This window comes from Halichoeres trimaculatus, unplaced genomic scaffold, assembly GCF_033239565.1.
Source record: "Halichoeres trimaculatus isolate MK-OKI-2021-1 unplaced genomic scaffold, fHalTri1.1 fHalTri1_scaffold_23, whole genome shotgun sequence".
NCBI classification, from domain to species: Eukaryota; Metazoa; Chordata; class Actinopteri; order Labriformes; family Labridae; genus Halichoeres; species Halichoeres trimaculatus.
In genome coordinates this window covers 10535574-10553483 of record NW_027437201.1, presented here as the reverse complement: position 1 = coordinate 10553483, position 17910 = coordinate 10535574, and the positions used below count along the sequence as shown (strand labels likewise).

Here is a 17910-nt window from a genome sequence, read left to right as displayed (position 1 = left end):
CCACAAAACAACAACATGTTAGTCCAGCTCTGATGTTTGTCAGGAGAAAGTTTGGAAACAGAAAACCAAACCCATAGTCTCCCATTAAGCACACCTGGAGACTAAAGAAGGCTGAAGAAGGAAAAACCTTTCTTTTGTGCACAGAGAATTTTTCCATATCCTACTGATACAATAAAAGGTTTCATTATTCTGTGGTATTTGACAGTAGCATGCACAGGCTTTCAGAAAGGGCAGGGGCGAAAAGAAAAAAGAACATTGAAAGTGTTCTTGCTGCTGAAAAGAGCACTTTTGGCCTCCCAAGCAGGCTCTTTAGCCAACTTTTTGCTTCCCTAGCGGGCACTTTAGCTAACTTTTTGCCTCCCTAGCGAGCACTTTAGCACGTCTTTTGACCTTCTCTTGCAGGCATTTCAGCAGACTTGTCCTAGCATGCACTTTAACATACATTTTTGTCTCTAGCGGGCTTTTTAGCACGTTTTTCAACAATTCCCCCATGCAAACCACTGGTACTACAAGACACAGGCTAAAAGCTAAAACACAGGAGCTAAACTGTTTGTTCATTCCAACCCACATGCAGCAGTTGGTCTGCAGTGGTCTGTTCAAACTTGAGAGTCTATCAATAAAATGAAGAGTGAGGTTATGTTAGTTCTAGGGATGGGAATCGAAAACCGGTTCCTGTTGAGAAACGATAAGAAATGTTTCAATCCACCGATATCATTAGCCTTTGTGCTTAAATATTCCCTTATCAATTCTTTACATTGTGCCAGAGCCGCGGGGCCTTACGTCGACTAGTCTGCTGCAGCTATGTTAGCGTAGCAGTTAGATAACGTTTCCCAAGAAAACTCTGATTCAGGATTTTCAGCTTGATGTTTTACTGAAGAACTGACCTCATAAAGAAATGTACATTACTCTCTCTCAGAAGATTTACATTCAGTACATTCGAAATGGTTTAAATCACCTTATTTACCAAAATAACAAAATAGCGCAAGCCTGATGCTAAGGTATATGGGAAACTGCATTGATATGCTAGCAGTTAGCATACATCAGTAACTTCAACTTCAGAATAGAATGTTAACTTTCATCCCAGAAACATATTATATCAACTCTTTGTAAGAACTACTGAGAATTTCCAATGTCAAAAGCTAACAGGTAATTGAAAGGCTCATGGCTGACTTCATAACTACAGAAAGCTTCCAAACAACTTAAACCATTGCTATAACCAATTTGAGACACTAGATGGCCTACTTAAATTATTATTTTATTATTACAACACAGTACATCAACATCACATTGTGCAACTTTTAGCTGTTTCTGTATGAAATATCCAGACTCAGGGACCAATTACATTTTATTCATTTACAGTATAAACTCAATTAAATGTTGTTGACACAGAAAACCTGTAAAGCTAGTTTTTGTACCAAGAAAATTCACAACAGGAATTGATAAGGGAATCGATAAAGGATCAGATCGATTAGCAGAAGGCATCGGTACTGATAAAATCCTATCAATTCCCATCCCTAGTTAGCTCTGCTTAGTAGGATTAGCAAACATTACCTAAATGTCTAATAGCACTGGGCTGTAAGTAGCGCTAAATATAGCTGACTATTAAACTGTAGGACAAACTGACAAAGTTTGCTTGTTGCTGCAATTCAAACTGTAGCGCTGTGTAACTGTTGATAAATGCCTTACCCAGTTGCGTTGTTGAGCAATACCATTGAACTAAAGCTGCAATTTTTATGAGTTTAGTTGTTAAGTAAGGATAGTAAAGACACATCATCACACGACTTAAGGCATAATTTAGAAAGAAAAAAAATCTTAATTTCAGTTGTTACATACTTTAATTTGTAGTAAAGTTAGTAATAGATACTCATACATGATATTTGCAAAACCTGAATCTAGCAACATAACTTTGACGTTGTTTTAAGTATCATAACATGATGACTGTTTCTGAAAATCTAATTATATTTTAAATTTTTACTGTGGCCCTGATGCCACTTGTAGAGAACTACAAAACAGCTTCAAACCTTGAAATGAATCTTGTTTGTGTCTTTTGTTGTCCTCAAACCTTACCTTGGTTGGTGCCCAGAAACAGCCTCTTTTTTCTCGCTGACTTTGACTCAGATTGGAACACTAAAGTTCCTCTATGTGGAAGCGGTTCTGACAGCTCCAAATGAAAGGTGCCAAGGCTACACCAGCATGTGTTCAGCTTTTCATCCCAGTCCAGGCGACTGGATCATTTCTATGAAACAGCACAGGCCCTCTAATTGCACAGCTCCTCCTCCCTCCTGTGATTTAAAGCTGCTCGTGGCTGTCCTGAGCTCACTCTGCTCCCTGCTGCTGCAGGTGAGAAGCGGCTTTAAGTAATTGTTGTCGCGGGAGCCCTGAGATGGATGCCTCTAATCCCACGATTCCTGTAAGCCCTCAAGAGTGACTATCCTGGATCATGTAATACCCACAGCCCCGTGGAAGACTGGGGCGCCACAAAAACCCGCCTCTCTGGAAGAAAGCGTGTGAAATCTGATCCAGTGGGAGCAATCTAAACATGTTACCCCTCTTAGACAGGGCCTCCCTTCGCTTTAATGTGTGTTTTCAAACATTCAAATTGAAATCCTGATTTGTGTTTCCTCAAATTTGAAACGTTGACACACTTAATTGCTTTCGCAGCAAGTACAACATGGCTCATTTACAGTTTATACCCAGTTTGTGGAGATTTATGGGCTCTGCGAGTGGGATAAAATGCATTTGCATATTTGGGAGGATTATGGAGGAAGCCCTGCTTTGTGTTCTGATGCACTTTGAAATCGGGGAAGTTTTTTGGGCAATTGTTGTGTGATAATTGGCTTTTAGTATTTACAGTCGCTGGGGCAGCTTTTGCTTCACATCACCCAGTTAGCAGAAACGACATTAGTGAAACGAGGACCCAGGCAGATTAGAAAGAAGAGTCACTGAACCCTTTCTCTTTCCTCCTTGTATAGTTTTCCACAAGAGCCATTAGCATAGATCATTCATTTCTCTGGTTTTAGTTTTGACGTGACAGCAGCCAGGTGCTTCAGGCTCTTGTCGTGTTGTTTTAAATGCTAATCTGGCTGGCAGCAAGAGTGATGTCTGCTTCTGATCCAGTAATATTTGCACTGATAACACACACACACACACACTCACACACACAGGCCATTCCTCTGGCTGCTTTGAATCATTAAAAAAGGGAAAAGCATCAAACTCTTGTTGTTTCCGCTGCAGACGGGCGGGGCTGTGTACGCAGGAATGAAACGACCAGCGGCGTTGTGATCATCTGCCAATGTTAACTCTGCTCTTCATCTCCTCGCAGGCTGTACGAGAACAAAGGAGAGGCTGACTTCATGGAGTCCTTGAGGAACCTTTTCACATCCTTTAATGAAATGATGAACAGTAATTCAGAGAACACTGGCATGGTGAAGGTAGGTGGAAGATCAGAGCAGACCAACCGCCTCCTAATGCTCAGCTTCCGCTTCCAGGAAATATGTGCCGCAGCGTTCAAAGTAAATAACTGCTGCTGTGTGAAGAGTAAACAAATCTGCTGAGATTTAAATGATGACACACGCTCTAATTTAAGATTCATGTGTCTGTAGAGCTGTGCTCATATGGCAGCCTTGTACATGTGAATGAAAGGTTTCCTGAAGCTTTGATTTCATCACCTTTGACACTTTTCTTAGATTTTCCTGATCTTTAATTAATTTCTTTTGTTTCTGAACTTGTTAGGGCTGCACATAAAACACCATATAAGGAGAAATCCTTAAAGGAATATTTTATTAATAGGAAAGAGTTGTTGGAACTGCTAATTGTCACTGCGTTTTTGTTAAGACTGACTGCAAAGATTGGCAACACACCCTGCCTGCTCCCAAAAGGTGTTTAAAAATGATGCCAAAATACCCGACTTTTCACTGACCTATCAGCCACGTTTAGGGACACTGCCCACATCATCTTTTGGTGAAATCACAACATTTCACCTATTTAAGTGAAAAACAACATATTCAAGTACAATGACACTACTAACAAACAACTAATAGAGAACTCATAACACAAATAATCAAACTTTCTATACAAATACCAAGTTTAGTTATTATACTGATTAGGTCTTACTTATCCCAAATAGCAAAGTGAATTAAAAATTGCACACCAGACAAAAGCTTGGGTATTAGAATAGAATAGAACTCTATTGTCATTGTAACAAGTACAACGAAATTGAAGCCACAGCAGCAATCAAGAAAACAAAAGTAAGAAAGTGTATAGAAAGTGTAAAAAGGTCAAAAAGAAAATAGATGATGACAGCTTGTCCATCATTGTCCAGTTCAGCCAGCCTCCACCTCCACAGGGTCCAGGACTGAGCTTCTTCAGCAGTCTGTTCAGTCTCTGTCTCCTGGATCCTGTCTGCTCACAGCAGGTGAAGCTCTTCCAACATGGCGTTGGTGTCTGATGTTAGCTCTGTTAGCTATGTCTGTGAATAGCATGATGCTACTCTGCCCTCTGGTATTCCCTCTGTTGCTGGGTTAGCACAGCTAGCTCGTACATCTTATTGGAGATAGATCTTACACTCCCAATAACTATGGATGGAAGGACAGGTCCATGTCGTCACTTCTTAGCTCACACCTGAGAACCAGCACGTCATCCAGACCTCCTTCCCCTCACCTCGTGGGAAGACATCAGGCCTTACACCAGTTAGCATTGACATGCTACAGGTTGCTAACAGCTGAGTTCACATGTAAACAATGCAGCCATGGTTACATGTAGGATCTCCAGACTAACACAGGAGAAAAAGTAGTAAACATATCACTGGAGCCACAAAAAGTTTGGTGTCCATGACCAACAAATGATCCATACAAAGTAATGATCCACTCCAAATACAAAGATCACGAAAAAGAGACAAAAAAAATACAAGAAACGGACAATGAAGAGAGAGCTGCTGCAAAAGGCAGCCATAGCCAACGGGGTAGTGCCCCCACAAGAGGCGCCTTAAGAGCAATCCAGTGTTTTGTGTCTGTACAGGTATCCATAAACACAATGTGAGATCTGTAGCTATAGAGTTGAGCATTGTGAATGTTTTTTGTACAGTTTTAAAAAAAAAGCTCGAGTTCGGCAGGAGCTCATTTGTTTCTTTGTCACCGGGGAGTCTCAGGCACTTCAGATTGAATTTAAATGTTCTTCAAGGTGACATACTGTATTCATTATTCATAGTCTGGGAGGAGGGATGTATTATTAGTCAGTCAAAAGAGCTGTTATGTAAAAGCTTTTGTGTGCAGCCCAAACATCTGAAGTCTTTCTCCATTTTATGTGTTTGTTCTTGTCTGTCTGTTCCTCTGCGTGTGTTCTTCCTCTCTCATTCTTCTCCGACTGTCCTGTGGTCTGCGGCTCCTCTGGCCTTCTGCTCTTTAGCTGCTCCTCAAGGTATTTGTTTCTTTCTCCTCCCGCCTTCAGTCTCCCTCTTTGTGCTTCCATTCTTTCGTCCTTGACCCCCAAAACTCACTTTTGAAACACACCCACTGGTTGGATTTCTGCTGTGTGGTGTCGGTTCAATCACACGTGTGCACACACACACACACACACACACACACACACACACACACTCTCATGTGCGCCCACCTTTGCTCTCTGAGATAATATAATCGCAGTGTGCATGCACCTTGGCACACCTACTGTAGATCCATGTGCACGCTCAACCATAAGAGAGGCTCAGGAGTCAATTAGGAGTCAGCTGCTGTGTAATTGGGTGAGATATTAGCTTTACTGTCAGTAAATTAAAAACTGATCTTGAGGAACGGGCAGGAAAGCGAGGAATGCCGGCGTCTTCCCAAGTCCGCCCTCGGTGGGAGCGATGCGACAGGTGGAGGCTAATGAGCGGCACCGTCGTAACTTGAGTCATAACTCTGATAAACATCTGGGGAAGACTGAAGCAGCTTCCATTGAGTTTGGAGCATTTCTGTATTCAGTCAGAATAACCATGAACAACTTGATGGATCTAAATAAAGTCTGAGCACAGTGTTCCCTCGTTCAGACACTCCTGATTACCTCCACGTACTCTCACACACAAAGCTTTCACAACAACAAAAGGTGCATTGTACCCGCTGACTTCCAGGGTGCTACATCTGTAAGGCTAATCAACCTGGAAGCTCCAGACTGGCACTGCTGCTAATTCGCACAGATGTCGTATAAACAACCCCAGCCCACCTTGGCCGGCGTTTCGCAGCAGCCAGTGAGAGAGTGAAGTGTCAGCCTGGTTAATCATTGCCATTATTAATGGATGGCTTTGTAATCAGCCAGCGGGTGCTCGCTCCTGACGACTTCATCATGATATCGATGGGTGAATGTAGAGCTCATCTGGCTGTATCTATCAGAGGATCATTGCAGAGGTTGAGGACTCCCTTTTGCTCTCAGGTTATTTATGACACGTTTTAACACCACACCCTCAGCCCTCAGGTCAACAGAAGAGAATAAATGAAGACGTACCGATACAGTAGAAGAAGAGCTTAAGGGCATTGAAAGTGTGGGGTTGATTTATAAACACACGCCCTTGTAAAGAATTTTCTGTGTGATTCATGTACAGAGCATCCAGAAAGTATTCACAGCACTTCACTTTTCCCATAATTTATATTACAGCCTCTTTACTAAATGGATTCAATTCTTTTTTTCCTCAAAATTCTGCACTCAACAGCCCATAATGACAAAAAAAGGTTGGTTGAAATATTTGCGAATGTATTGAAAATAATAAAAACTAAGACATCACATGTACATAAGTATTTACAGCCTTTGCTCAATACTTTGTTGATGCACCTTTGGCAGCAGTTACAGCCAGAAGTCTTTTTGAATATGAAGCCACGAGCTTGGTTCACCTATCTTTCATCTTTCCCTCAATCCTGACTAGTCTCCCAGTTCCTGCTGCTGAAAAACATCCCCACAGCGTGATGCTGACACCGCCATGCTTCACTGTAGGGATGGTATTGTCCAGGTGATGAGCAGTGCCCGGTTTCCTCCAAACATGACGCCTGGCGTTCACACCAAAGAGTTCAATCTTTATCAGCAGAGGATTTTCTTTCTCTTGGCCTTTCGGCGAACTCCAGATGGGCTGCTATGTGCCTTTTACCAGGGGGAGGCTTCTGTCTGGCCACTCTGCCACACAGGCTTGATTGGTGTATTGCTGCAGAGATGGTTGTTCTTCTGGTTCTCTTCTTTCCACAGAGGACCACTGGAGCTCTGACCAGTGTGACCATCGGGTTCTTCGGGTAGAATTTTGAGAGGAAAAAAAATTGGGCTGTAGCACAAAATATGGCGAAAAAAAGGTTAAGCGCTGTGAATACTTTCTGGATGCTCAGTAAAACTATTCGATATGCAGGTGACCTGTCCAAGGTGTGCCTGCTTCTCGCCCAGTGAAAGCTGGGATAGGATCTAGGCCCTCCTGCCGGGGAAAATAGTGTAGATCATTTATATATCGTTGTCAAATCTCCTGCGAACAGATTTGAACTGGCTGTGAAACAGACTGTAAAATATACTGATGCTGATTTTGGGGATATGGACTAAAAAATTTGATAGTTAGTGAAAGCTTGTAAAAGATATTTGGAAAGATTTGCTGTTGTGACGTGTTAACAGATCTGAAATAAGCAGAGTGTATGTTTCTTTTTGTCTTTTAAACACGTCTACATCACTAAATTGGCAAAGAGTGAAGGAGGACCACACAAACCAAAAGTCCCTTTCTGTAGCTTTAAGACACAAGTATTTGGAAAAAATCAGACAAAAAGTTAAAGATGTTAAACTTAAAGAAGTGCCTTTTTTCCTGTAATGGTCATTTTGTATTTTGGCTCATGGAGGCTACATTTTCTGCATTCTAATTTCACTGTTTTTCGATGAGGGAAGTGCTCACACCACAAGACTCATTAATGCTTCACAGCACACAGATACTCCCACTTTACCTCTGTTTTACATAGAATTAATGAGGCATCTTAGAAAATATCAGCAAGTGTTTGAAATGATAAAGTCAGAATGGAAAATGATCTTCTTTATTTGTTTGTTTGGCGCAGGGTGCTGCACTGAAAAACATCCCCACCATCGTCAACGATGTCAAGCTGGTCTTTGATCCAAAGGAACTCAGGTAATTCACATTTGTCCCTTGCATGATCCCATCCTTTTTGTTGTTGTTTTGACACCTCAAAGAGTTCCTCAAACAGTCTAAGATTTTCAAACCAGACTTGAATTTCTTTTTCCTGTTAGACAAATGCTTCAGTCTACATTTCTTTTTCGTGTATGCCACAAGCTAATGAGAGACTGTGAAGCTCCATCTGTTTTGTTTTTTTCTTTTTTTTTTGATCTGGCGCTCCACGTCTGTCTGTTTTTATTCAACAACTCAACATTCAGATGGTGTTTCTGCTCCGGTTAAACAAGCTCAGGTTGCCTTGGGAACCCTCTGACTGCTCCACTGAAGTGTCCGTTTTAGTTTATGTCGTCTAACCTGAGTGTCATCGACTGCGGTATAATGCTCAGCTCACAAATGAATTTAATCTGAAGTAGAATATTCTCACTCTTATGTGACACTCAGGTGAATATTTTATATAATGTGGAACAAAAAAGAACAGACGACTGGCCTTTTTTTAAAGAAAATCTCTTTCACATCAGTCTTTCATATCAGTTCAGTATATTTTTCCCCTCAGAGACATGAATGGACTTTGCATTTACGACGAATGCCTCATACGCCTGCCCCTGATTTCTGTACCATTTGAATGTCTCTGATCTTTTATGCTGAAAGGACACGGCACAAAAACAAAACATGAGAGCCTCATTTAGGTAACTTTTATTTACAAATATGTCAGGGAAAGCTTTTCCTTCTTTTTTTAACTTATCTGTATTGGATTTGTTTTCTTCTACAAACACAGATTAAAAAGTATATGGAGAAATAGATAAATATGAGACATTCTCATCCATGGCTCAAATTAATACAAAATAAAAACAAAAACGTAAAGAAAAAATTCGGAAAAAAAAAAAATACAAAAAATAAAAATAAACTAATAAGATTAAGAAAATAACAGATTTAGATATTAGTAATAAAACTTGCTAAATTATTATTTACTTTCCCCCAGGTTGTTTTTGTTTAATTAGTCTATGAATGGCTGCCATACTGAGTAAAACATATTTATCTTTCCTCTCAGGGTGAATTTTATTTTTTCTAACTGCTTCTAACTTAAGCAGAATTATTCATTCTTCTTGATAACAGTGTCACAAAAACACAACACATTTCATCTGGTCGTTTGATAGAGAAAACCATAGCAGCTGTCCCGAACACCCAAACACTGCAAGAAATGGATCTGGGAAAACTTTCTCTTAAATATCATCTGGAAATTAATATTTGAACAAATTTCTCATTTTTGTTTTGATCTGAAAAAAATGAAAATCAGGAATTATGAACAGACATTAATTCATGTCGGAAGGACTGCCACTCTTCTTTGTGTTTAAGTAACTGGTGTTGAAATTCATATCGATAGCAAAGCAGAAAACAAGCTAGTTAGCTAACTTGGTGAGGTCACATGAGGCTACGTTATGATGTGTTCAAGGTTGGGTCAGTAAAATACCATTAGTGTTTTTAAAGTGATCAAATACGTTTGGGGAGAAACTTAAAGAATGGAACATCTTTTGGAGGATACGTTTGTTTAAATTCTCATAATTAAAACTCACACACTCCAGATGGAACTACTGTCTGTTTATCATCTGAACTCCACCTGAGATCAACCTATAAATGCATCATTAAAGCTATGAAAGGTTTTAAAGCAAATCTTCACGTTTGGTGTAGTGATTGTGATATCCATGAAGGACTGGAATCATTAAGGAGTCCTGTTTTAACATTACAACCCAAAGCTCTCAAACACCAGCAGGCTGTGAGAGGAGCATCCTCCCATTGAGGAAACTCGACAACCTGTTGAGCACTTAAATGCAGCATTTAATCCTCTAAGACACTCTTGACACTTGCTCCCAAAATACTGGCACAAGTGGCACCACTACATGTGGGTATTTTCAGCACACCTTGAAAAAATAAAAAAGCTCTGCTCATTTGTAAGCGCTCAGGCAGGAGTCGCTCCTAAAGTAGATTCAGGGCCACAGCCACGTTTATGGCTGGACTCCTGGGGGATGCTTTGGTCAGAGGTGGAAGCATAATGTGTCCTCTGTGCGTCATTTCTCTCTTTAGCTCTTACATCTTCCAAGAATGACTATTTAAAATTCAGAGACACCTTCCTGAACCAGTCAAAGGATTGAATCTGAATGGTGTCTAGGTTTTAAACCTAAAGCGCAACATGCTCATCGGTTTCATGGTTAATTTACAATAAAACAGCACCTTGCTCGTTTGAGAGTTTGGTGTGCTTAGAGCTCATTCATTAGAGAAGTATTCATTGAATTGTTGGGTTTCACCTGTCCTTACTGCTAGTTACAGCAAAGTTAGAGCCATACTGTACTTTTATTGAACTATGTTGGTCTATAGATGAAATTAAACTCTAGAAATAAAGAGAGGACACACGGAAATAATCAGCCCATGCTCCACGATCTGCCATCATCGTCACAGCTTTGGCGAGAAAAAAGCTTTTTGATTTGAGCTTTAATTCTGAAAGCTGTGCTCCTTTATGAACCATTCACTTAGCTGTTAATCACAGGCCTGGCTCTTTTCCCTGCCTGAGCGAAGGTGGCATCAGCTGCTCCTGCTGTTAGCACAAACCTGGCCGAGCGGCTGAGCTGGAGGCGACTAAATTGAAGCCTCGGGGGCGGGGGTGTTTCATCCCCTGCCAGAACCTTTTTCTCTTCTCCTTGAGCCTCGACAGCCAGCGTTACAAGCAGCCAGCCTCGTCATTGAGGAGGAAAAACCTGTCAGTGATGTGTTGGTACACGATTGTGGATTTATCTCTCCGGTTCTGTACTGGTGAATGCTCATTGCTTGATCTGGCTGAGCCACATGTTTGGTGTCTTTAAGAAAATGACTCATCAGAGGAAAACATCCCACTGAACCACAAGGACTGTGAAACAGAGAAGCAACATTTCGGGTTACTGAAGCCATTTGAGGTGAAGGTTGATTAGTGTCATCTCAGGACAGGATGAGTGGAGAGAAGGCGTCAAATTGGCTACAAGAATTTTTTTTAATCATTTTCTCATGTCCAACTCACGGTCCCAGCCCAAAGAGGGTGTGCTACAGATGTTAGAAACGTTTCTGAGATAACAGAGACACAAATATGAAACTCTGAGATCCTCTGAGGTCAGTTCAGCCAGGTGAGGGTACAAATTGCCACATCCAGAGTATCAGGAAAGCCACTCTGTGTAGGTGTGCAGGACCTTTAATTGTGTTTTAGGTGACGGCTCATGATTGGATGCAGTCAAGCAGCCCAAAACGCCTGATCAGTTTGACCTTTGTCTTTATTGTCCTCCCTCTGTCTCCACAGCAAGCTGTTCACCGAGTTCATCCTGAAGGTTCCTCTGGGTCGCCTGGTGAAACCGAAGCTAGATTGTCTTATTGATATCGTCCACAGCGATCTCTTCAGTCATCACGGTAAGAACACACACACATGAATATACTCACAGTTCTCTGGTGCGTGCACTTCTGGTCACGGTGCAGTAATGTAGGCAATCATACCCGCCACCTGCCGCCCCTAGGTGAGCCCACAGAAAATGTCATCTGTGAGTACAAGTGGAAAGCCTTTCTTTTCTGGGAGAGCGGAATGTAGAGCCCTCTGTCTCTGGCTGATCATTGGGTATTGTGTGTAGGGCATCTGATATCATCAAACAAGGCGGGGAGTGGTACAAAGATGCTTAATGAGAATCCACTCCCATCTCTGCACTGCTCTCAAAATAGCCTATAATTTCTACGTTTGTTATTTTTCTGGACGGCCCCTTTCTCTGAGGCCACGTTGAGTGAGGTCCTAATTTAGAGCCAAACACCCTCTCACACACACATAACATTTCGTGCTGGTAAATTACATGCAAAGCTCCTAACCTAATTAAACAGCAAAAGTGATTTAATGTGGCTGGCAGGCACAACGCACGCCTCAGAGCAGTTTACAAACGGAAGGAAGTGGACAACGATTACCCACTCGCATGGCTGCGCTGCGCCTCATGCATCAGCAGACGTTCAGTTTAGCATGAATGTAAAGAACACGGCTGATGGCGTGGAGTTTGGAAATGAGATGTCTGCCCTCTGCCTTCAACTTTTAATGATGCTCTCTTTTATTCTGTGGCTGCAGAAAAATGTGTTCTGGTGTTTTGACCACTGCATGGAGCAGCTATTGAAGGGCAGGGCACAGTATGTGGTCTTCTGGTCATTACCATTGATCTGTTGGTGTAATTGTGGGCCTGCGAGCCTCCCTGGTGCTTGTGAATGGGCTGAAGATCAGCGGGAAGACTTGTTGCTTGGATGTATATGGACCAACCTGCTGCTTAGTTCTTGTAACAGCTCAAAGACGCTTTAAAAATGTGCAAAAACAGAGACGAGGAACGCTGAACTCGTACGTTTGAGTGTCTGATCCCTATGAGTATTGAGCAGCTTCACTTTATGTCGTTTTAGTGCTGATAATAAAACAGCGGAGGCCTTACCAGTCAATAAACTATTTTACAGTGTCAAATCACCTGTTTCAAGAGTCTGCTCTTCAGAGACTCAGTGTGTAATAAACTCTGACCCCTGAAAGGTTTGCAAGGGGAGTGAGTTGTAGTGGAAAGCTTTGAGAAATTTGATGCACAGCCAAAAGCCCCGAGACCAGGGGTTGCCAACCTGTGGCTTGCAAGCTGCATGTGGCTCTTTGACTTTCGGTGTGTGGCTCTTCGAACCATTCATAGAAAAATATATGTAGTTATGAGTAGTGGTGTGCCGATCAATCTTAACTATATATATATTTATATATATATATATATATACATATGGATGCCAACGTTGGGATCAGTTGGGATTGATACTTAAGTTTCAGTTTCTCTTCTCTAGTACAAATTGAAACATACAAACATAGTGAATCTTGCTTTGAAAATTGGAAATGTATTGATTTTCATTTTATGTCATTTCGTTTATTTGTGTACTTGGTCTCTGACTGGTTGGCCACCCCTGCCCTAGACTTAAGATCAGGCATGTTGAGCCTCCCCCAGCTTTCATCTTTAGCCCCGTTTCTACGCAGCAATTCAGTTCAGTTTGTCTTGGTACAGCACGCATTTGTGGTGCGTCCTTTGACTAAAACCGGTTTAGGCCCCCAAATTACTGACCCGTACTGTCCCACTTTTTGGTACCCTTCTGTTGTGGTGTCCAACCCCAGAAGGTGGAGCTAGAGACACTGCAGACGGTTGATTGGTCAAAAGAATGGTCACTTACTGTGCGACAGCGGTTTTTCTTTGCGGCACAGCCTTTGCTTGATTGCACTTTGTAACAAAGAGCCACATGCCAATCACGAATTGAAATACTGGATGTTTTCCATTGTTGCTCTTTGTTTACTTGTGTTTTTCTTCTTTGTTTGATTTATTAGTGGTTTGTGCTACTATGCTGTCACACTGTTATGTAACTGACGCAACTATCGGCATACGGCTAACACGCCACCTACCAAGAGCAAAAGGGGCACGATTAGCTGTGAAAACGCAAACAGGATCAGGCTTTACCAGTCCGGCCCATACCAAACTGTACTGTTCCATACCAGTCCGCTTGGTTGAAACTGGGCTTTACAGTGTTTTAATTAAAGCTCTGAAGGCTTCTTATATAAAGCTAAAGCTCTGTACATTCTGCAGAAACTCAACAACTCTCACAGCTGACATCTTCGAATAACTGTTTTTATCATGATGTGATAATGTGACAGTTTAAAGAACACATTAAAGGACACAAGACCAGATTAAAGGCAAAAACCCAGAGCAGAAAATTTGTTAAGGATGCAGGATAAGGAATATTTTGGGCTAAAATTTTGCTTGGAGGTTGAAAAAGTCTTAAAAACATCTTAAAAATCAATCCAAATCCTGATCCTGCCAATAAAAAATCACTGACATATTTCCCAGTATTGCCCCCAAATGGAGAACACTGCAGTAAACTGACCATACCATCTGGTTTCTAGAGACAACTGAGTGACAGTTGATGCCATATAGTGTTTAATTTTTCCAGAAATCACTAAAAGAAAAACATTTTTATGGTTAATAAAAAAATCTGTTAGAGCTGCCAGCCCAAACTCAAAGTCGCCCTCTTTAAAAAAACGGTTTGCACACCCCTGCTCTCAGTGCTCGAATCCCATCATGGGGTCCCGGCGCATTCATCATTATTCATTGAATGCATTCAGTGATGGAGGTGTTTCTTTCCTGAAGCCTGCTCTGTGATTAACATATTAACTGTTTCTGTGTAAAAGCATGTCTTACATTAAAATTTGTTTCCCCAATGGGCTCCTCTTTCCCTGCGTCAAACAACAAGTCGACTCTTCTCCCTGCTGATTTTCATCCGTACCTTTACCGCTTGAAAGGCAGTGCATTGATTGGTATGCACACGCTGCTGCAGAGGAAGAACTAATGAACTCAGAAAAGTTTATCGTTTCGTTTCTCATTTTGGAGGGAGAAGTGCCGTGTCACCTTCACTGTTTATGAGGTAAAAGGAAAGAGTATAAATCACTGGCGAGTGGGCTCGTCGTGAAAGAACAACTATGTCTGCTTCTTCTCTCCTGGTTTGTGTTAAAGGGGAAAATCAGTGTAGCGTCTAAAATCTGTTTGCACTGAAAGTTTGAGGAGAGCGCTCATGGCCTGGCTTGATAGTTCCAGTCTGCTTGTCTCGCTCTCGGCCTGCTTTCAGTGTGTGTGAGTGTGTATATGTACGGTCACATGGTTACGGTCCTTTAGGTGTGTGTGTTGGTGTTACTATCTGTGTTTGTATTGCCCCCCTCCTGAAAAACAAGGTATTAAACTCCACACAATGTCAACGCCCTCAGATAGCAGATCCAGCTGTATGGCACACACACACACACACACACACAAACAGAAATGTACACACTTTCGCCTTAAGCTGTATCATGCAGATAGCTCGGTGCTCTTTTCCACAGCACCCAAAAATATTTCACTGTGGACATGGTTGTCACTTTGTGTGAAGGCTAGCTTACACTTGCCTCGGCAGATTCCAAACACCCAAAAATGTCTTTTCAGGTATTTGCCAGTGAAATCTTCATGTGGATACTCGCTGTACTGTAGAGCAGGCGCTGCACTCAGAGTACCTCAAACCTGAAGTCTGGCAAAGTGACAAAAAGTGCTAAAAATACATGTTACTACACTCACACTAGACTCAGGGAGAGTGGAGCTGTTTCTAATGGGGCTCAGAGGATAGCAGGGTGGAAATGTGATATAAATTGAAATAACTAAGCTGCGATTACATGGCCTGATGAGAAACACTGTGTAATCATGGTCCGCAGGGGATACGCGTCCCTGGTTTTGATGACCTCCTGCCCTGAAGTATTGCAAAAAAACACTCATCTCACACAAGATGCTTTAAAAATCCAGGAAGAAAGTGTGATGACATTTTCTGAGCAGTACTACCCTCACTCTTTGAAAAGATCAAACCCCTGTGACTCAGATTTCTGCTCAACCTTTCATCTGTGCCACCCTTTTACTTCAAAACAAACTAAATCCCTCCTGTTTAAAAAAAAAAATCCTGCATAATTTTCGTGTTACTTGGTTACTTTATTACTTTTTACATCCATCAGAACACCAGTTCGGTTACATCTTGCTTGTGGCTCCACCAAACCTCACTCATTTTGTCATATTTTAACCAGGTAGGTTGGAGGTAGGTTCTAGGTAACATTTTACTTTAGAGGTCCACAAATTTCATCGCACTTAGGTAATAATTCGACAAAGTTTTTTCTTATTTCTTTGAAATTATCCCCAAAATTTCATGGGAATTTGGTGAAAATGAGCACATAACTTCTGGCCAGATTCTGTTTTGCAGTGTGCCTGTGCTCACAGTGTCTATCACAATCAGGTAAGACCAATTTACAACCCCACTCTTGGTGAATATCACATTTGAAGCCTTCAGTTGTATCATGTAAAACATGATAGACCTAATCATAAAGGTTTATCTAGGTACTAAAGAACTTGGTGAAGTTGGTGAAGAAAATAACAAATAGCTTACTATCAACTGCTTATTGGGAAATTGAATTATTCACTTAACATTTCAAAGGTAATCATCAGAGGAAGCAATTAACGTAACTTCTGTGCTCAAGAACTAAGCAGCTATTTATCACCTGCGTCTCTAGAAATAGCAGAAACGTTGGGATACTCCTAAAAACATTTTGTGGTGGGTTGTGATTCAGTTTCAAATAAATTGCTAATTGTCACCTTCTTACCTTGCAGTTTGTAGTAAATTTTCAAGAAACTGGAAAAAACAGTAACCTGACAATTGTGCCTTGGGACAATAAATTTGGACATTTTTTAAAGAAGTTATGTGCTAATTTCAAAGAAATCAGAAAAAAACTTTGTCTAATTATTAACAAGTGTGATAAAATTTGTGGACCTCTAAAGCAAAGTGTTACCAAAAATTATACCAAAATTACGGATATTGTTTTTTTTTTCCATGTTCCTCAGATGAAACACTAATTAGGGAAATACCATGTTGACCCCAATGTAGGACAACCATGATCATAAGATGACCCCTTCTCTTTAAGAATAATCTTCAGAAAAAGACTTGAATAACCTTAATCCCCTTTTCCACCAAGCAGTCTGATATGAACCAGTAGAGTTTGGTGCGGTTTGGATCACGTCCCAAAATAATCAAACCGTACCGTCCGACTTTTTGGAACCCTTGTGTTGGGCTGCCAGACATATTGATCTGACCCCAGAAGGTGGAGCTACAAACACTGCAGTCTGTTGATTGATCAAAAGAATTGTCACTCCCATTGCGACGGCAATGATAAAGAACAGTTAAAAAAAACAACAAACCAATGTTTAAATCTCCAGTTGACTTTGTGAAAAGAACTTTGTTTTGGTTTGGAAAATGGCAATGTTTACGATGTTGTGTTTTTTTTAGTTTGTATTGGATTTATTAGCAGGGTGCACTTTGTCATGCTGTTATAGAATCATGCTTTTACGTAGCTGATCCGAACCATACCAAATCGTTCTGATCCAGACAGGAGCACTTGGTGGATAGCCCCTTTAGGTTTAGATCCAACCTGTGACCTCCCCTCAGTCCATACTCTCCACTGTCCTGTCTTCCCTAAATAAAGACATAAAAAGACTGCCTTTTTAAAAAAAACAAAACAAAAAAAACAGTTTTACTCTTATTATGAATTTTTTTACAAATTTCTTTGATTTTTCTTCCATCACTGAAAATTCTTTAGTTGAAATGTGTCGTGGGTGTCATTGCAAAGATTTATTTTTTCGACTCTGTAATTGGTTCGTTTCCACATTTAAAAAGGAGTTTCCCCATAATTATTTTCACATCAGGTTTATTAAAAGCAATTCAAACCAAGCAGTCAGATATTTCCCAGATTGCTCCTTAAGACTTATTGTGTAATTGATGAACTAATCAATGCCTGAGCCACTAAAACTGAAAATTTAAATTCTCCAGAAGTCTTTATTCATTGAATTGCTAATTGCTACGTAATGCATTCATTACCCTCTCATTACATTTTCTCTGTGTGCTATGCTGCCTAATGGTTCATGGTTAATTTCAGTAATAGTGGCAGTGAAATGGATACAGCTTCTCTGGCTAGGGAGGCATTTAACCCAATGAAAAAAAATCTATTGTGTGTGTGCGAGTGTGTGTTTGTAAATTGAGGCATGGAAGCTTTTCCTTTCTTTATCTACCGTCATAGAATCACTCAATCCTGTTTAATTTTTCTGTGTAGGATTTGCAGAAAGGAAGGAGGATAAAAAACACTGACTGCATTTATGATTCATACCTTTGTAGGTTTTATTTATGGAGAGGTCATCAGAGTT

At 40.9% G+C, this 17910-nt stretch overlaps 1 protein-coding gene across 2 annotated transcripts in view; it reads left to right on the top strand.

Annotated features, from left to right (window-relative positions):
• The window catches only part of dock1 (dedicator of cytokinesis 1), a 252787-nt gene that overhangs the window by 77075 nt on the left and 157802 nt on the right, over positions 1-17910 (top strand). For both annotated transcript variants that reach the window (XM_074662599.1, XM_074662600.1), the window contains exons 23-25: positions 3323-3431; positions 8040-8110; positions 11430-11536. In XM_074662599.1, the coding sequence (XP_074518700.1) occupies positions 3323-3431; positions 8040-8110; positions 11430-11536 (287 nt within the window). The remainder of the gene's footprint in view (positions 1-3322; positions 3432-8039; positions 8111-11429; positions 11537-17910) is intronic.